At 32.0% G+C, this 22,503-nt stretch overlaps 1 protein-coding gene and 1 non-coding gene across 2 annotated transcripts in view; one reads left to right on the top strand and one right to left on the bottom strand.

The window, feature by feature from the left end:
• Smp_141710 (putative hypothetical protein) overlaps positions 1-22,503 on the bottom strand; it is a gene marked incomplete at its 3' end in the record, with an annotated part of 45,548 nt that overhangs the window by 8,292 nt on the left and 14,753 nt on the right. Inside the window, exons 8-18 of the mRNA XM_018794206.1 lie at positions 21,324-21,459; positions 18,794-19,018; positions 17,071-17,390; positions 14,553-14,691; positions 12,229-12,653; positions 11,591-12,089; positions 9,766-10,312; positions 9,324-9,668; positions 7,483-7,565; positions 2,269-2,469; positions 41-214 (exon numbers count right to left, since the gene is read on the bottom strand). Coding sequence (XP_018648642.1) covers positions 41-214; positions 2,269-2,469; positions 7,483-7,565; positions 9,324-9,668; positions 9,766-10,312; positions 11,591-12,089; positions 12,229-12,653; positions 14,553-14,691; positions 17,071-17,390; positions 18,794-19,018; positions 21,324-21,459 — 3,094 coding nt within the window. The remainder of the gene's footprint in view (positions 1-40; positions 215-2,268; positions 2,470-7,482; positions 7,566-9,323; positions 9,669-9,765; positions 10,313-11,590; positions 12,090-12,228; positions 12,654-14,552; positions 14,692-17,070; positions 17,391-18,793; positions 19,019-21,323; positions 21,460-22,503) is intronic.
• On the top strand, positions 6,876-6,942 carry Smp_tRNA_00974_Gln_TTG.1.1. The gene has a single exon. It is a non-coding gene (tRNA).

The raw sequence follows: 22,503 nt of genomic DNA on the forward strand, positions 1-22,503 counted from the left end.
TCGGTGCATGCTTGTTGTGCGCGACAAAATTACGAACTACATTTGTCGCTTCTTCAATAGGCAAAGCAAGAGCTAATGATAAGGCTAATGGTTGATCCAAATACTTTCCCTCTGATGGATTTAATATTGAATTCAAGCTGGAAGATAAGCACTTATTACATAGATTGAAACAATTGTTAACTGCATCATTATTGAGTTCTTGAATTTCTAAATCCTGTGAAAGATTTGGAAAACAATAACTTTTAACTGATGAATCGTTGGAGAAAAACAAGCGGATTAACGAAATGAAATTAATACACCCAAACTAATAAATTAAGAAGACGTGTTACATATCAGAATTGCTTTTTTCCCTTATTTCTAATTGTACATACACAGTGTTGAGTCTTATAATCCAAATGATTTGATTCTATCGATAACGAAATTATCAAAGAAATAATAATTTTGATGGAGTTTTGTTCTCTGAGCTGGATGGTTTGGTCGTGGAGCTTTCATCGTCCTTCTGAACGACATCATCAGCACAAACTTCGGGTAGAAGTGAAGTGTTCTCCACCATCTCAAAATGATAATTTGTTACTTACACTTTTTAAATACTTTTTTAGATGAAACTCCATTTTTTTGATTGTTCAATCAAAAGTCATATATTCAATAGAGTTACACGTGTATATAAAAGATATTGTTCAACTGTTTATTTTCGAATGAGAATTGAAATGATATCATAACATGATATTGGAATGGATTCGGGTTGGGAAAAATTGTATTTATATATATTTGTAAAGGAAATAAGAGATCTACTCCAAAACTAAATAGTTACTTGATTTTTAAAAATAGTAAATTGCATTTCGAGAGTATTTCAAGTTTTATACATGTCTACTAAGACCTAGAATTATATTAAATCTATCTTGGATTTCGAATTATTATCATCGATGACATCGACAAGTGTGTCATTTCAAACAATTGAAGTATACCGACTTTTTTTTGCCTTACTTTGGACGTGAGTCATTACAGTGAATTTTAGTAAATCAAAAATTAAAGTAAACACGATTCATTTACTTTCTAGATCAACTTAATTTAAAAAGCTTAAATGAAACAGGTAAACCACAATCGCAATCTTCTCTGATCACCAATTACTTTCAATAATCAATTATCATTTTATCCTAACAGTATGATGAGAAATAATTTACAAATATACACATTACTAATGCCAAAACTGTTGTAATTATATGACCTGAAAGCCAATTAACGATTTCGTTTCGATCTCCTGAAACGAAAGTCAAAATAATTAATCTTCAAAAATATAAATGAATTAAATTAGTCTTTATGATAAGTTTAAATAAGACAGAGAGATCCGATAGTTTATCAGAAATTACGTGATATGTAAAACTACTGATTGTTAATATAGACTAGACGGAATGTGGCTAGCAGTGGACGCGCATTTCATCCCACTTGGGATTCATCAACTAGATGTACCTGGATTTCAGAGTTGATGTTTATTCCGTAACTAGAACCCAGTGTCGTACTCTTCTTTAAACGTTATCGCATTATCCACCTAGCTACTGAGTCCAGATAGACACTCATTTGAGCAACGGGTATGAGATTTAGCTCAATTTGAAATGGCTTAGATAATTGTTGTTTGTCTTTTTCACTGAAATATGATCAGTCCAGGTTGCTATATGGGCAGTATGTGAGGATTTCCTCGATAAAGCCATCACTACACAAGTTGATACCGAATATTTAGCAGTAATCTGCACAAGATGACCGTATGTCAAACAAGACTGATATTTCAGTCAAAAATACCAACATAGGGATAGCCGAAACCATTTCAAAACGAACTACTGATTGTTAGTTCATGTTTAATAAAACACGAAGTTAAGTGAAAGAATCTTTAACCGAATTTACTATCAAGCTGTACAACAGTAAATGTGTAAAAATTTAAATATTATTCATGTGAGGAAATATGAACAATCAATAAATATGGTGTAATAGAACTAATACTTAGAATTTCGTATATGTACAACTGTAGAACTTGATAATCAATTTTTGGAAAACAGATACCTTTGATAAACTTTGTGTTCCTAAATTTAAATGGGAATTATATATATGAACTGTAATATTAATATGAAAGAACAATAGAAGTAGCTAAAATATTATCAGTAAATATAACACAAATTTAAGTAAAACAACAAATTAAAATAATATTGTTAGAATAATATTATTAACAACATATACACATACGAAAATAAAAGAATCGGACCAAATGTTTCGAGTTACACTCGATCTAATCAAATTCACGATACCAATTAGAAGGGTATGTGATCCAATTAGGCGTAAGCCGAATTCTGAAGACCAACTTGAAGCAATTTTCATACCTTCTTCTAAAATTCGATGAAGAATATCTGTGTTATTAGTTCCTGTAGCTTTTTGTTTTTCTTTGTTCCCAGTAATGTCATCTACAAGGTGAAGACAGAAATTCTGATTTTATGATGGAAATTTGGCAAAAAGACGGATTATTTAACCCTACATAAGAACTGCTTAAAGTCAACCAATGTGATATCTCCCTCTTTACGATCAATCATACTGTTACTGATAGCATTATATAAATAAATCATGATGTTAACAAAAAGATAGCAAGCTAGGTTTCCCATCGTCCATCTTACTTGAAATGAAAAATAAGATACAGATTTCCAGAAAGAAAACATAACAATAAGAATAACATGTTTGTTTAGTAAGATCTAAAGAATAACAAGACAGGATATACAATGCATTTTATAGTTTTGGAATACTCTGAATAGTATGAAGAGATAAAAACAATCTAGAAAATTTCATGAAAGAAGTCGATTCAAGTATAAATGAATGTGATAAAAATCATTTTTGAGAAACATTTTACTTATCTACGATAAGTTTGGATATTTAGCTGGTGGTTATGTAATTGCTCGGATCACCTAGTAAGTAATAGTGAGATTAGGCGCAGGCTATTAGGGAATGATGGTAAATCAGTTGATGGAGTTGTGAATCTTCATCGATTGAGATGGTTGGGCCACGTGTTATGTACGTCTGAACACCGATTACCACGACGCGCTATGCTGACTAGTATTGGAGATGGTTGAAAGAAAGTTAGGGGCGGTCAAACCAAAACGTGACACCAGTCCATAAAGTCACTAACTTATGGTCTGAGCCATGTTGGTAGATGCAGACTACTTGGTGGGGGCCCACGTGACTATTGTAACCAATGGTTGGAGACTCTGTGTGACATGGCTCAGAATCGATCACAATGGCGTAGATGTATACACTCTTTATCTTCCCTTAAACGATGAGATCAAAATTACTTTATATCTTTTGTTGTATCCCGTGGAGTTTTATGGATGGTAACTTTGTAAACTATTTATGGACCAATGTGATATGTATATTTCCTATTGTATAATTGTTAAGTAACTAAACTATTCATATTCGTGTCCCCTTTATTATAAGCTTTATTTTGACCTATAGACTATTATTATACGATTTACCATCCTTGAGTTATCCCCAGTCCATTAATTACCGTTCCCCCTATTCACAGCCACATTTAGTCAAATCATGTACAAATGTTATTTCCTATTTTATGGTACGATTTGGTCTGTCTGTTTGATATATAAACCCACTATGTTTTTGAATAATGATTCATATTGCAGAGGCTGTTATTGGTGTTCTCGACTTAACTGGCTGGGCTAGACAGATGGCAGGACTGACAAGTACTCAAGACTGCTCATACGATTTTGTGTATCATAGGGCGATCGATAAATCACTGCTCTCTAATTGGGCGTTCATATACTAAACAGGGCACGCAATCAATCGATATAACAACTGGCGGTATTATTCACTTCATATATCAAACAGTGCACGCACACACTCTCACGTTATAACACCTTTATTTCTATGAACTAATTCATTCTCCCTTTTTTATACCCTTATACACAAACTTTCTTTTATGTATTACTACCATTGAAGTAACTACTTCTATGAATTTGGTGTTCGGCTTGTTGTGCTAATGAAGTGTGGCAACTTGGACCAATGGATATATGTGCCTGGTCCTACATTGTAGCTTACTTACTGACTACGTAACTGCAATGTAATAGGTTTTGGCTTTCAATACAAACATTATCATCCCAACAGTTTGGACTATGTGATATATCATTCAACTAACATTATTTGATTTGACATTACATCCATAATATTCATAGATTATTTTTAAAGTAAATCAAAATGAATTCAATTTTTTTATACAATCACTGAGATACACAAATCAAAAATTTATAAAATCACACGACTACATGTTATGATTACTTAAATAGAGAAACTGGTTATTGGAAAATGATTTCTGTACTAAGAATCTGTCTAGAAAAATAGATTACATTTTTGGAATTTTTAAACCACGAGCGAAAACTCAGATTCAAATAGATAGAATCTAATTACTAGTGGTTGACAGGTAAGGCCAATTAAAATAATTGAATAAAAATCTATACAACTTTTATTTGCAATAATCATCAATGAAGGAGTTACTAAACTCATTTAATGTTTGTAGGTATAATTACCAAGGTTTGGCTTGATAATTTTGAATAAATTGAGTATTGGGTAGATCGTTATAAATAATAATAATAATATATTTGTAATAGCCTAATGAGTAGAAGTGGCTCACACTGAGTTACGAAACGTCAGAAAATCTAATTTCTCTACTCATTGGGATATTACAAATATATTATTGTATTTATCATTCACTGTGTGCTTTAACATTTATTTATTAGTGGCAGTAATAGAATTGGGAAAGTTCTGTTCTACATGTGCATCGTCTTGTCCTTAAACCTGTTCTTCTAAGCGAACTAAAGGTAATAAGGGTGAAAACAAGGTCATATCTGAAATAATGCCGTTAAGTCCAGCATTCTATATTTTACGAGTCAATAAAATTATACCAATTTGATCCAAATAACATTATAAATAGAAATGTATTAAATTTACTTTCAGATTCAAAAATATTTTAATGTCTGATTATTGATATAACAAGATAGAACAGTCGCAAGAAACAGGTTAATGATATATATATATATATATATATATATATATATATATACACGTTGAAGAATATATAGCTTACCACTTTTGTTATTGTCATCATGTGAATAATGATGTGTAAACCATTCCAATAAGTTTGTAAGGTATTGCAAAGAATCAGTAAAGTGACTCGATTGTAATTTCGAATGAACTATGTCCGTGGTAGTTTGCTCATGATACAAAGAAGTATAAAATACGCATTCTAGAAGATCATTGTCATACACTTTTGATGGCTATTTATTCATTTTTGTTTTTAAAAAGAAGAAGAAACAATGGAACGATTAGTTGTGAAAGAAAATCGTAATCTATCTATCTATCTATCTATCTATCTATCTATCTATCTATCTATCTATCTATCTATCTATCTATCTATCTATCTATCTATCTATCTATCTATCTATCTATCTATCTATCTATCTATCTATCTATCTATCTATCTATCTATCTATCTATCTATCTATCTATCTATCTATCTATCTATCTATCTATCTATCTATCTATCTATCTATCTATCTATCTATCTATCTATCTATCTATCTATCTATCTATCTATCTATCTATCTATCTATCTATCTATATCTATATCTAAATATATATATATATATATATATATATATATATATATATATATATATGAGCTGCGTGACTTTTATTGTTATTCCGGACAACGTGTAGCGTTATGGGATTCAGATCAATTAGAAATTAACAGGCACAACGACATAGACCTAACCTATGAATCCATAGGGAATTGGTCGTTCAGTCACAAAGTTAATTGGTAAAAGTAATCGACATAGATACAAGGACAAATGAAGACAATAAAGTGTAGAGAGATAGCCAATTACAAATAAGGTTATCAGAACGAACTGACTTAATACTCAAGGAATAATTGAAAAGTACACTTCTACATAGAGTAAGAAGTTGGAGATGTCATCATGAAAGACAACGAATCTCTGCAATTAAGCCATCTGGCTCAGAGAACACAAACCTCAATTTATATATACTGTACTAAGATTACTATGAATAATACACACAATTAACTTCTCAAATGTCAAGTATTACCGGCAGCCATAAAAATGAACAAATATGACACAAAGCAGATGTCCAAGATACTCTCTTTAAACCAGTCAGTAGAACAGGAAGATAAGGCGCATATTTTAGATAAAATTGGTCTACTGATCATTGCAAACACAAAAGAGTACATTTGAAGGAAAAACTGAGACTTCAAATTATTTTGTCAAATTATGTCGGGAGTGATATTGTTCTAAAACGAATGGCATCAGATGACAGACTCGTAATTTTATGAATAGAATAAATTAGGAATATAAACTACTGGATCACAATCGGTTAAATATACTACACTTTTCAACAAACCTGAAGTTGTATTCACTTGGTGTTGTTTACTTATATTTTCCTATTGTTATTTTGGGACTGCAATTGATCAGTCTCTTGTTGGCATATGTGTATCCTGTGAGGATTGCCTCGATATTGCCTTAAGGCACAATCACTATAAGCAAAGATGTTTCGGAGTGAACATCAGCTCTAGTACTCAGGTACATCCAGCTGACGAGTCCCAAATAGGATGAAACGCACATCCTGGATTCCGATGCTAGCCACTATCCATTTTTGCTTATAAAGCTTAAGACTTCAGGTAATATCGAAACAGTTCGCACAGGATGTGCATATGCCAATTAGAGACTGATCAATTGCAGTCCTAAATAACAATGGGAAGATATAAGTAAACAACATCAAGTGAATTTAACTTCACCCCAGTACACAAGCAGGTGGTTATTAGGACTCAGTAGCTGAGTGGATAACGCGATCGCGTTTGAAGCGAACGGTACTGGGTTCGAGTCCCAGAGTGAACATCAACATTGAGATGCAGGTACATCCAACTGACGAGTCCCAGTAAACGGAACGCGCGTCCTGGATTTCACCGCTAGCCACTATCCATCTTTGCTTATAAAAGTTGGAGTTGGTCCTGAATTCTATCCTGAATTACAGTTCTTGAATGAATATACACTTCTAAATAATCCAAAACTAAGATCAAACAGATGCACAAAGCTACTTTATTTTCAATATTTCTCCTGGGCTGATAGCAGCCAGCAGAAAGCTTTATATTCACGTTGAAATGATCTACATAAACTATGAAAATATATACACACATCAGTCAGTCAGCCAGCTACATACATATTGATATCAATACACGTTATTCAAGTAACGGCGTTATTAATTGTAGAAAAGTCATATAAACAATTTTGTCTGTCAATATATAATATTTACTGGAAAAATATATAGTTTGAAATCAAAAAGATTAGTTCTCATCACATCATTAATTATCACTAAATTTGATGTATTATAACTTAAAGAAAACATATTTACAGACTGCATGAAAATCTATCTTACTTGATATGCACGATTAATTTGGTTGAAAACATTAGTGAATGCATAAACAACTAGACGAAGCGCTTGAAATTCATTTGTTAAAGCTAATGTAACGAAAATAAATTTACATCCATGATAAATAACTCATATGATAATTTTTATCGCATGAAATAATTAGACAAGTAAAAAGATATACGAACAAATATAAATATAATTTAGTAATCAGCGGCCGGTAATTCATTAAAAATGGTTTGAAAAATATTTTTCGTGTGAAGACTAAAAATTTACAAAGTGCGGTAAAGCGGGATCCAAAACTGAAACACAATAATTCAAAATTGAGCGTTTCAAGCGTTAGACTGCTTGCTCAAAAAATTTACTGTTCTCTTGAAATCACAAGGGGGTTTTGTGGAGATTTTAGTAATTTTATATAGTTGAGATCATGAGTCAATTGAAGCTAGACCACCATGGAAAACCTGGATGCACTGGACGGCCGTTTCGTCCTACTGTGGGACTCCTCAGCAGTGCGCATCCACGATCCCGCCTCGCGAGATTCGAAGGTTGACTACTTTTATCTTATTCATGTTTATTGTTAGAGTATACTTGACCAACTCTGGAAAGAACTGGGACAAATACGATAAATTTGTTTGAAAAGCTGAAGAAGATTATAACAAAGAGACAATGGTTAGCTGACTATAGATAGTAATTAATTTCTATACAATGTAGATGAACAACTACTTTTCATTACATTAATAATAAGAGGAGTGTATAGCATTCACTGCTTCATATCAATTTTATGTAAAAGTTGATGTGTGACAAACTATACGAAAACCATTTGCAGAGCATTCTAAAGCTATAGACACAAACCAGAGAGGCAATAGTTTTTGCTTTTAAGTGATTATTGAGAGAAGTATATGCAACATTGAGGAAGTTGAAAACATCTATAAACACGACAGAGAAATATGCATGTTTAAATTTCCGAATTTAAACGTCAACCTCTTTAGGGTAGCTATAATTTGAAAAGTACGGGGGGTGGTACAGAGTTTTTGGGTAGACTTTCATTCACAGTCCAACATAATACAAAAAATATCATGATGTCAACTCATTAAGTGTAAGGACAACATTAAAAACGTGATTTAAATAAAGCGATCATTACTATAGATAAATATATGTGATAAAGCTACACTGTCACAATTAATTAAACTGACCTTATTTCACTTTAAGATAAGAAAGTCAAGAGAGTAAATATGTTCAGATTGTTTGAAATGCTTGGCATAAATATATTAATAGATTATTTCAATTAGGCTTCGTCATTTTATTATGCCACCCGAATTTAGAAAATAGATTAAACATTTCCAGTGATAGATTAGAGTGGAACAAGGAGATTTTATACGACAAGAAGTAATGCAGTAACATTACATTAGCAACACAAAACTCAATGATTTCAACTAATTCACTACTGACAATCGTAATTTACAACTGGATACAAATAAACCATACTTGAAATACATTAATCTTATCTCAACTACAACAATCAAATCGTATATCGATAGATCATTTACAAATGCCGATACAACGGCATTTTGTTTTAGTCTCCTGAAAAGTCGACTCAACTTCACAACGAATTTTCAGTTAACCAGAATCTTAGGCGCCTGTGTTTGTTTCATGGATTACAAGTTTATGAGAAGATAAATTATTTTTTCAAGGTCTATAAAGTATTTAATTAGTGAGTATATTGATAAATAAAACAAAGAACAATTATGTGGCCAAACATGGGAGATAATCAAATGTTGTATAAAGTCTAACATAACAACAACAATACACTAAACAAATTACTAAAAAAATTGATATCAAATGTGACATACCAAACATACGACAAATACACTTTTGTTCAACCACAGGACTTGAATGATCTTGTCCACCAGCCCATAATAGTAAGGATGAAAAAGTAGATAAAATTGAAGGAATAATGTTAACAATTGCTTTATGAATGCTTGTTTCATCAAGTTGTATTGATTTTACAACTCTCATTAAAAATGGAAATACATGCAACACATAGAGTTCAATGATACAACCTAAACGTGCAAGTGGTCGATTCCAAATACAACGACAATAACAGCAAATTGGCACTAAATAACCATATGTTGAGGAAATTTTGACTAATTCATTTTTCATTTTCCTGATAGGATTGTGCAAACGTGTTTGATGAACTGTAAAAAAAAGAAACAGGACGTATATGGTATATCATTTTTTACAGTAATATAAATAAAAGTAGAAAACTAACTTATTCAAATACAACAAACTTACTATTCATCAATATTTCTGTCATTTTAACTAACAACGATTGAATCTGGAATGCTTTTGTAATGAATAAACTATGATCATTTGTTAAATTTGATTGCGAACATGATTCATATGAAGAACAAATAGAAGAACATAATGTTGAAAACCATTGCCAAGTTATAAATTCTTCTCGTATTCCATGAGGAAGATCTGGTAGTAAAAAATGATAGCTAGAACGTAATTTTACAGGGATATCAAATAATTTATCAATTTCCATAGATTCATTAGAAGAATACACCTGTTCTATGTAGAGTTTTGTTAGACGCCTTATTATACATAATCGATCAGTTAATAAACCAAATACACATTTCTCATTAGAAAAAAGTTCTAGAAGAATTGACATTTCTGGTTTAGTCGAGTTATTTTCATCTGAAGGTGAAGTTATATACAATTTGGTAAACTGCATTAGATGACGCCAACTCATTTGTGTACAATTCTTGACATTTTCATTAGAGTTTAAAGTAGTTTTCATGCTAGCCAACGATAACCCGAGATCAACAATCAAGGAACGCTAGAAGAGACAAAAAACAATTGATAAGAAATTATATTGAATGTGTTTATAGATGAAATTCGGTGTGTTACGAAAATCTCTACGTTTAAATATCCATAGGTGGTAATGTTGTAGCAATGTAGTAGTCGTAACATTATCAATGGTAGCAGAAAAGATTAGGTATAGAAAAAAAAAGATTTCGGGACTCAACTTCTAAAGGAAGACGAATGAATGCACTTGGACGATTGTGAGCCATAAAGCCCCAAGTTTATACAAACAACTGGTTACGGTAACCACTCAGACTCTAACCAGATATTCTACACCTATTAACATGGCTCAGTTCGATTCCCGATGACTTTTGAAGACTACTGTACTTATATAAAGGGAATATGAAGAGCCTATAAAAACACAAGCTAAAGAAACGTATGCATATTTACTTAAAAGGTGGTTTATTTAGTAGTGTTAGTAAGCGATAAGCTATAAATATGGCATTGTTCAGATATATATAATCTGTATTCATTCGATAATTTGGTTACGATATCTTTATATTCTCCTAATTGTAAGCTTCTTTTTACCTCACTAGCCATCGACAGAATGGTGGTAATTACCATAAGCATGTTTTTCATATTTGTACCACAAATGCAGTTTACATAGTGATTTTATTATTTATAGCACGTCAGGATGTACTTTATGCTTATATAGTCACGTGAGTTCTAAAGACTGAAAAATAATGGTGAGTAATGTGTACGTGCCTTGTCTGCCTGGAATTTTGATTGGTAGATTGGGGAAAAGATTAGAATGTCGTGTGAGCTATTGATCATTTTGGTACACACATTAACGGCGTTAATGGACCCATAATTAATGATGATATAGAGAAAAGTAGATCATTTAAACCAGTACAAGCTACTTATAATAACTGAATCTGTTTTATTCATTTTTATTGCTTATAAATTCCATTTTGGTTTTTAATTTCAAGTGTTTAAGTATTTCACTATAACAAACACTTTTGCATTTAATAACCAAAATTGTTAAAAAACTTTTTTAGCACTTATTCGTGTCAAGTGACTTTCAGCAAAGTGTTGTATTATCATAGTAAACATCAATTCATAATGTGACTTCCAAGCATTTATTCTGTTAAGAAGTAGTCTTTACGTTGAGGTCATATATAACTGCATCACCAATAATTTAGTTCTATGTTCAAAGACTTATGAAACCTAATTTTATACACATATCTGCAACATGTTATGATTATATTTTTAAGAAATAAATGTAATAATATTTTGCAAGCTATTAAATTACCTGAAATGGAATAAGAACATCTCCATGTTGAAATAGCTGTTTCATCGAACGAAAAGTTAAACGAATCAACCAATCTTTTATAAATGTAAACTGTAATGTATGTGTTTCTTCTAGTTTACCAAATCGGTTGAAAAATTCATATAATGTTTCATTTGCAATGAAATTCAAATGAATAATGAAAAACGAAATACGACTATCATAATCATCTGGAAAACTAGTGATCTCTAATTCTTTTGATTGGATAACTTTGAAAAGTGCTAATTCCGTGTATAATTGTGCAAATAACAGAGGCCATTGTAACTGATCAAGTAATTTTTGAGCTACAATTGTAGCATCACGATACACGGGATCACTTCGAGTTAGTTGTGGAGTAATAAAAGGTGTATTTGTCCCGAAAGGACCTTCATTAGATCGTAAAATACGAGAAATAGCTTGATCAGCAAGCCATAAGGAATTATTGTAACCAACATCACTGAGACTGAACTCTTTTAGTTCATACCTGAAAAAAAACCGGATGAGGATAGGTATAATGTAATTTCGCTATGATTGGTCACTTTTATGGGAAATCATTAAAATATGGTATTCAGTATAGACGACTGATAAATTACATACAAAATATTCCAATCATAAAAAATCACCTAGTAAATATTTCATGAAGGCGGGCAATATTGCAAAGACGCTCCAACTTGTTCATTTTGTGAGTTAATCCATCAACATATTGTGAACAGGAACCTGGAATGCGAGCCTGACCAAGAATACTCTCAATTAGTGCAATTAGATCATCAGACCACGGTAGGGGAGCAACTGAAGCCAAATCAAATACTATTTTCATTCGACATGAAGGTACTGTTATCCAGCTAGCGACCAAACAAGCTCGTTGAGCAAGAACATGAGGATCTTGGTTTAGGTTAGTGTTCTTGTGTGATTGTTTACATTTAGAAGATTTAAGCCACTCTGTAGGACAATCATCATCTAAAATAGATGAATGGATAGCCGTTCGAATTCGACTGATTAGATCACACGAGTAACCTTGGAAGAATGTTTGGCAATCAATGTTACGATCCTGAAATCCGTAATATAAAAAGTTATAACACAAGATTTATATGGTATACATTTATAATTGTAATTGATTAATCTGAAACGATGAAGTTAGATTAAGCTTGTGTAAATAATATCTAATAAACACATCTAGAATATGTAATATTGTAGTGCTTCTAAAACACTTGTAATGCATCTATATTCTTACATATTACCGGCTGTTTTAATTATTAAACAAGGAAATGTTGTGTTACGTAAACTATCAATCTGTTTAAATACTGTACTTCTCACTCCCACATCCATATGTTAACTTTGTCAGCCAAAATTACAAACGCATGTAAACAGCAGTAAAAAGAAATGTACACATAGAGATGAAGTAAACGTAACAACGAATGTACATTGAAAATTGTTTACTGTTGATCTAATTAAACAAGAAATGTGAAGTTGGTTACAGGAAAAGAACAGTCTGAAATCTTACAATGTAATTCAAATATTGTGACTATAACAGTTTAAGATAGTGGAGAGAGATAATTAACGATGAGAAAAAAATAGTGAAATTAATCAACAGCACTAGAGTAAATAAGAATATGAATATTTAATTTTTTGGAATTAAAACTAAAGGGTGAAGCTTCATAAATGTGACCAATTTTCGAGTTTAGCCAAATATCTATCACTGCTAGCATTTTACAGACTCAATTCAAGAAGCTTATGTGACTCTGTATTACTTAAATTAGCAATCAAAATTTTCGTAGTATAGTTTCTACTATCGCATGACCACTGGTATACGATTATAATTAATCCATGTTTGCAACTGTTAGAGCACATTCGGCATGGCTAGAATTGCAGAAGTGCCTGAGAATCCTAAGAAACTTGGAAATTAAGGCAGTCTAAAATCGACAGATAAATCGGTAAAGGGCAGACTTATCATTCTATGTGGAAAGGGTTAATCAATCACATAGTTTGGGTCAAATGAACGAAAGAGTCAACAAGGATATAAATATACATATATATAAATATAAAAGCTATGAAGGAAACCAGTCAGAAACTAGATCGTCAGAAAGAATCAACTTAATATTTGTGAAATAATCAAAGATCTCACTCCCGTTTGAAGTACGCACAGACGACGTTATCTCGAAAAACAATGAAAGCTTCATGATTACACCACTTAGTTAAGAAAATGAGACACTACTGAAAACATAAAGTATTAGTAAAGTCTGTAACTTCTCATTGTTGATATTTAGGATTCCAGTCGATTAGTATATGTCGGTGTATGCCCATCTTGAGAGAATTCTCCGATATGGCTTTAAGTCACAGACCACAGGAAGTGGAAAAAAGAACGCAGGTTTTATCTGATTTGGAATTCATCAGCTGGATGTATCTGCATCTCGGTGTTGATGTCCACATTAAGACTCGAACAAATTACCTTTTACTTCAAACTCCGACATGTTATCTACTGAGCTACTGAGTGCTGATGGCTAGAATAAAAATTAAGATATTTTAGCATGATATTTACCTGATTAACGTCTATGAGGAGAAAATGTAATAATGGTAAAATAGTTTACCGTAGGTGTGTTCCAACTGAATTATTGAGATTTAGTGATACAAAAAGTCAAATCGAAAATAATTAGACTACGCAATTTCCAATCAACTATTACTTAATTGAAACAAAAAATTAGAAAATGGTCAACAATCATAGAAGGTACAAATGTACAACACAATACCCTTCAAAATCATAATGATAACACTTAAATACTAGATCAAGTTTACAAATTATTTACATTTTACGCCTCCACCTTTTAAAAGAAAGTGAAGTATTCACTTTTGAGTACCTAAATGTCCACCTATTTGAAGAGGAAACGTAAGTTTATTAAAATTAACAATAAGTGTTATTAAAATCTAAAATAGATTGTATATAGTCATTTACCTTCAAATATCGTGCTGTTAGTTTATCTACACCATTGTCAAAACGTGTACCGAGATTAAATGCAACATCGAGGATACGATAAGCAATAGACAATTCGGTTTCCCCTTCACAACAGTCTATGGACAATTGACAATTGTAACTTGGAAATAAAGAAAGAAATTACAGTACAATAAGGTGATAAAAAATTTTATTAACATAAACTAAAGTTGAAATTTGGCAATATTCAGTAATATTTAAATCGTAATTCAAAATTAAACACATATAGTCTATTTAATAAATAAATCTATGGATTGCGGTATTAATTTGTTGATGAAAACATCCAAAATGTGAGGTTCCATTTCAAGACTGCAAGTTCCCTGGGATGAAAACAAACATGGAGCAACTGCACTATAGGAAACATTTTAAAAAGATATAAAATTAATTCAGTGCAAATTTTGTATAACCCCAGTGAGCGTATTCATTGGAGAGATTACGTATGCATTAACCTGTGTACTCGAAGTAATCTAATTAAAACAGTAACAAGATACATAATATAAAGATTTTTAACAGCCAACAATGAAAATAGGAAGATATGATCAATATTTTTTTGGAGAAAAACCAGTGATCGCTATTTGTAACCACTTGTCTTTCTTACCAGATATTAATACTGGAATAGAAAATAAAAGATTTTAAATTTACACACTATAATGAACAAACCAATGCATGGTAAATTTTCACTTAGAATAGATGGATTGTAGCTGGAAACGGAATCCAGACACTAGATCCGAGTTCCAATGTAAAACTCAACACTAGGATATAAGTACCATTCAGTACCAAATTAGACAAAACGAACATCCTTAATTTTACTGCTGGCCACAAGCCATTTGTTTTACAAAATTGTGACAAAATATCTTTATTAAAGTAACCCACTCAGAATGAATGTAAAGCAACAAAAGTGACTTAAATTTAGTCTTCAATATCTGCAGTGAGATAATTCAAGAACTTACTAAAAGTGACATTTCCCTTTGGTTATTAATTTCAGTATTGCAAATATGCACTCAGTGTTTCACTTTTTTGGATTCATAAGCCGCGTAATTGAATATGTTTGTATTAGGAGATTTACCGAGATAGGCTTATGAGTAGTTCATGAAAAAAAGCCAGCAGAAAACTGAAGTTAATTTTCATCAAAGTAATTGGTGAAAGTTCTGAGAACGGTTAGATTTTTATCAGACACTATGTTTTAAGGAAGGCGAAATTTTAAGATGAAGCACAGAAAATCTCAGGTAATGAAAAGCTCAAATACTAGTAATTAACAAATTAGTCTAAGTGGATAATCTGTTGCAAGGCAATCGATCAGTCGTGTAAAAACACAAGCACCGATTGAATTTGACAAACAAAAAATCAACATATTGATGTGACCTCACCTCGGTGCAACAATAAAAACTTTTCAAAAGTGAGAGGTGATAGGTAGGGTAGTTTCATACACATCATATATATATGATTTATGTATATATTCACCCAACGTTTGGTTTCAAGCTCTCTACGCATTCCTAACCTTCTCACTTTGTTGGTTGAATTAACAGTTAGAAAACATGTGTACTGTGATTGAATTAAACTGGGTGATCATAACGCATGTCTTGGTTTCGATGTTTCTCGCCTTCTCATTTACATCAATGATGAGCAGGGTACTAGGTCCTGTAGTTGATGGGATGCGTAAAACATGTAACATGTAAAACATGTAATCACCTTAGATCATGTTTCAAAGTTAAAGAATATGTTGTCTGTGCCACAAATGACATGTGGAAGATAACTATATGGCGGCCGGTATTTTCCCAGCCATTCAGTAAAGAAGGTTGACGAAACTTTCACGATATGCAAATTAGTCTTCCATAAACCCACTAATAAATAATAATGAATAGGCGAAGAGAACATTTATAAAATATAGAATAATAAATACTAAGGTAAAAAAGATTGGTTTGCAGTCGGACAAACGTAAAGCCTCGGTATGTAAGAATGACAGATAATGCCTATTTGAACATTGAAAACACGATGTTCAGTGAAGGGATGTCTTTTTAACGAATTTATTATCAAGCTGTACATTAGTATATATATGAAAATCAGCTTTACTTAAGATCAAATCCTTATTTATTTTCAGGAGTATTAGCTGATCCAAATGGTTCTTAGTTAATACGTTATTCTTACTACATTTTATATTAATGTATCCATAACCATAGTCCAGTAATGTGGATTTAAAATGCTGAAGATCTTGTGGAGATGCTGGCACAAGATCATACGTATGAAATCTACTGGTTTCGAAGGTGCTGTTACAGAACTTGGGACCCAATGATAAGGCCTGCATTTGGATTGACGAAAGTTTAGTAGAAGAATGATTAAATACATACTTTCCAGGATGTTCTGGAAACTTTCTGATTACGTCTACGTGTTGCAATGTTTCTAAGTGTTTACGTTTAGTTTTATTGAATTTTCCAATATATACCAAAATAAATTTGGAAAAGGAAAATATTAGAAGAGTACTTACACGTCTCGCAAAAGTTTAATAGTATCCAACTGTTTTGCTAATTTTCTCAATTCAAAAAATGGATCAACATCAGGATTACGACTAGCTATACCAGAAAGGTATAAATCAGCTACACTGCCAATATTAAGATAATATTCTTCATTGTTTGATTCTGAAATATTTACAGATTCTAAAAATTTATTAATCCATGAAATCGCTGTAGAAGGCCACGAAAAAGGACATTTAATTTTGTTCTCTTGTATATGAACATTAGAATTTGAAGTGAATGAACAAGCTTCCAGTTCTTTAACGCGTTGAATTAAATATTTAGCTAAGATGGGCTAGTTTAAAAAAATATAAATCGTTGATGAAGTCTGTGTTTTAATTAGAAAATCAAACCTGAATAAGTCACATAGCACTTATTATTACCATTAATGGCTTTATTCATGGTTATATTTTTGGCATATTATAGAATTTTCAGCACAAGGTATTTCAACTAGTCTTTTGCAAAAAAAACAAAAAAAGTTGGAAGAAACTGGTAACTGCATACATATATACATGAGTTAAGTAGATAAACTACTTGGAATTAAATTAAATGTTTTTTTTAGAAGATTTGAATCTGTACAAATTTTTCAATCAGAAACATGTTTAGGAATACAAGTTATTGACTACGTCAACTTTAACAACCTGTTCAGCACATATATATATTTGCTAGATAAGGTATTGTAGAGCTTTTATACTTTTTATTTTATGCATTTTTTATTTATTTATTTATTTAAACACATAAATATTGGTACAAGGAAGCACCAGATAAATATGCGCCTCACAAATCTCATTCGATTTGTGTGAGGGCTGTGATACTGCCCAGGTGCCCAGACTGAAGCAGGTGGTTTTCTTAGGGGCCCACACCCCGAGCCTTTGACCTAAAGGTCTAGTCCACAAGGCAGTGGAGCATCGTAAGGAGATACAGTCCCATGGTAGCCGGTGACCAACAGTTGGTTCATACGCCATTCGTTCCTTCAGGATACTGGAGCCCATGTGCACCATTGGTTTGGAATCAGGGTTTTCCAACTGCCCTAGGTGGACTCGCCTTGTCCGCCAACCCGGTTAAAGCGCCGGACATTCGCTTTTCGTCCTCTCAATTTCGTAAACAACAGTAATGCCACGAGAAGGCAGTGAGTAGGACTTCCCTGGCAGAGGCTACATTTTATGCATAAATTCATATGTATTGACGTCTCGTTCTACCAGAAGATATAAAAAGAGAAAGATATGAATGAAGTGGATGGTTAGTATCTGATAACATCTGCCAGGAGTTTGCAAGACTTTAGATGTCTATCCATAATGAAATTGGAATAGTGAATTGTAGCTTGATATCAGATAATTTTCTAACATATCATTTGAATGAACTATACAGAATGTACAATAGCATTGAAAGTAGAAATGGAAATATATTACTAGAACAATTTTCTAAATGAAAAATAGCTAACCATTGTAGATACTTATTAGAATTTTTAGATACAGCAAAAGTTAGAAACAAAATAAAATTAAACGGTCACATATTGTAAATATACTTAATAGACTTTATATATCACATATGAATATCTTTCTACCCAACACGGTAAACTGATTAAGCTATCTCTACTGGTTAAAAAATGACACGATACAGAGGTTTACAGAGTTGGCTTTAAACAAACGGATTATCGGTTAAAATGAACATAGTTATGTGTTACAAAAATAAACATACTAAAGTTTCTGGTAATTGTCTGATAACAACAGGAAGTAATTCATTACGTATCCACTTTTGAATAGCCTCTTCAGACTCCAAAAGTTCTAATTCGTTTGATCGACACGGTAAACCCACGTTATCATCATAAGAGTATTCAGATACAATACAGGTTAGAGGTCGTTTGGATAGCAAGTTAAACAAAAGCTCTAGGGCATCCCATGTTAAAAACTGTGATAATTCACCCTACAAATGGAAAAATTGTTTTTTTTATATAAAAAATATCTGTAACTGCTCAGTTTACTAACATATTCAAAAACTCTTATTATGTGATGATAATAAAGTGCTGAATATTTCATTGCATTTTTTAAAAGTCAATCATTTCAAACCATTTGATATTGTGTACACACTTGGAGTTTTTGTTGCACATCCCCTTTCTATTTCTCTCTCTGACACAAGAGATGGGCGGACCAGAACGAAGCCAAAGCCATTTCCAAAAAGGTTTTACCTGGACTCACGCATCCGAAAAGACACTGTTGTCATTATTGCTTTGCACCGATGGCCCCAGTTTCCGACGTGTAGTTGCGCAACATTTTGTGCTTACAACTATGAGTTTATTTTCTTCATTGTTTTTTTGAGCTACACACATTTTATTTTTATAAGTAATCCTTTATGTAATTGTTATGATGCAACTTTAAATATTAATTTTTTACGAACTTGTCTCCATATGCCTTTGAAATTTTAACGCATAGAATTTCCATGCTATTTAACACACATAATTGATAATTTGAAAATCCCAGATAAATATTTCACATCTATTGTCATTTAATTGTTATCAATCGATTAGAACGTTACTGATATTATGATATAAAGTTTTGACACTATTTGATTTTAAGAATTAACACCATTAATTCTAGCTGGTAAGCAGCTGAAGAGAAACCATGGAATAAATGAATTCATGTTATTCTGTTAAGTTTGTTATTTTCGCTTTGGTCAAACAAAACTTATTGTTGATCCTCGAGCGCCAGTTATCTTTGATGTCTAAGGTTTATATAGTACGGGAGTATAGCTATATGATTTAGTCTACGAAATCAATTAAGAATTTCCATATTCACACCCTGTCTCATCTACGTCGGACTAGGAAGGAACTATTTCTATCGCAACAGGTTCAGCTTGAAGTTAAAAATTAGCGAAAAGTGGTCGTATTGCACTAAGTGGGTTAGTGCAATGTATAAAAGATACGCATTATACGTTTAAAAAAGTTTGTGGAGATTGTTGAACATTTTAGTTTGCACCACGGACTGACTGTAGCTAGACAACCAATGAAAGCCAGGAAGCACTGAACAGTTGTTTCATCCTAGTATGGTAATAGTATGATAATCCAACTTCAGAGGAATATGTTGGATATTTAGAAAAGCATTTTCTTAAAAAGTACCCAAAATAGATAAACCATAGGAAGATTGTTATAAACTTCGAAAATTATCTGATTGTAACACTTTGTAACGTAATGAAAAAACCTTTATTACTTGGTTTCTTTCGATAATTCTTGGGCAATTTCGGAGATGGTCTAATTTAACATGTTACAACGCTTTAATAGTAATTATCAGTTATATGTTAAGAATGTTAAGAATACAATAATTGTTACTGAGTACAATTCACAATGCATTAATTAATACAGCGTAGATACATTAAATATACAATAACGAACTTCATACTAAATAACTTATTGGATGCAAGAATACACTGAAAGCCAATGAATGAGGTTTACTTTGAATTAATTTGTGAATTCCAAAATCGATTTCTTCATCAAATATTATTTGTAAACTGTTATAAATAGCTATCTGCATAATTTATATATTAAAGTTATCAATGAAAAAATACCTCGTTTCTTTTTAAAGTGTAATAAGTAAAACCATTTTTCGGTATTCTTTAAACTTATATGTTTAATACTATCGAACAATCTGATAACCCATTAGTCAGTCATATGAAACGTACAACCTGGTGAATATGTGCTGCGATCCAAATCACCAAAATACATAAGCACAGCGATATCCCGATATAGTATAGATAGTGATTATACTAGTTGATATAACATAGTAACTGGTCAGAACATTTTCACCAAAATGAAAAAAGCTGTGTGTTCAGTAGAAATTTGGAAGTAGGAACTTGAAGAATAAGTTGCTTTCGCTCCACCCTAGGTAAATACAGTTTACAAATTTGTGCATGTTATACCATTAAATAGTAATAAATAGCTCGAGTTATGTCTTCATTATGTTAATACTTGAGAATTTTTTTAATATATCGGATAAATACATCACCTACTGAGGATAAACTGATACAGTGAACCAATTAGACATAGGCTAAATGACAAGTGCATATGAGTGACGAGGAAATGGAGCTGTTTTAGGAATATTTACTATGACTGTTGGGTTAAGACATTTATATATATGCTCTGTTCACTAAATAAGGCGGGATATAGACTAATAAATTCTAGCTCACATTACTCAGATTCTTTTAAGCATGAAACAGATTCAACAATAGAGTAACTGACTTTATACAGAATCCAAAATAAAAATGCTTGACTTGGATCAGATGCTTTATCTTCAGAAGATGGTGAATTAGAAAGAAAGAGACGAGCAAATATAGAATAAACATTTGCATCGCGAAATTCAATCCAATTTTCTGGGCTAAACAAAAAAAAACAGGAGATTTATGCTGAAGGTAAGTCAAGAAAATCAAGCGGGTATAATAAACTTGAATGCATTAAATAAAGCACGATTTTTACATAAAATTTTTCACGGTAGTAAGCCTTTTGTAAGGGGTACCAGTAGAAACTAATAAAACTTATGATCAAAATAAATTTTTGGGGGAAAATTTCGTCGCACATTTTCCGACATTTCGAATAACAAATACCTTGAGAAGTATTTTTCAGAAGAGTTGACTCGTTGAATACTATACATACTTCGGCAAGTAAATATATTAATGACAGATTAAGCAACCTATTTGACAGCAAACAGTACAATTTATTCAGAGGTAAATGGAGATACCGATTGAGTGCAGCATTTTGACAATGACATAAGGCGCTTGATATACTAAGAATACTCTATCTCTTTAGGCATCTTAAAAAACAAAACTGACTCGCGATCTTGATAATGGGCGTAATACACTAATGAATAGTATATATTGATTATGCTATTGGTGATACACCTCACATGAAGAATCTGAAACTACCAATGTACGTTATACTCTAGGTACAAAAAGGGCCAATACAACGGACAACGGTATCCCAAGTTTCGACTATTTATATACATTTAATTTATTACTGACTCTTGATTCCATTACCAGTTTGCAATTCTCGTTAGCATTTATCTGACTTGAATATTAAAAAAAACTTATCATTCAGACTCTCCAACTAAGTCTTCATTCACTTGGTATCTAATAATCATTCCTTCCTTTAAAAACTGCAGCGTAACACGCAGTCATTAAAGCACAAGGAAGAATAAGGAATTCCTTTTGATAAATTGAAGACGACTTGTGGATACGATCCAAATGTATTACAGAAGCGGTGGGAATGTGATATAGATAGATGATAGATGGTAACAACGTAGAACTTCATACGTACGTACATCAGTTCAAGTTGCCATACCACATTAGCACAGAGATCCAGTTGTCGATTCAAATCCCACAGTGGTAGAGGTAGTAAAAGTATAGGCAGTAATCGGAAAGATTAG

This window comes from Schistosoma mansoni, chromosome 1, assembly GCF_000237925.1.
Source record: "Schistosoma mansoni strain Puerto Rico chromosome 1, complete genome".
In the NCBI taxonomy this organism is placed as follows: Eukaryota; Metazoa; Platyhelminthes; class Trematoda; order Strigeidida; family Schistosomatidae; genus Schistosoma; species Schistosoma mansoni.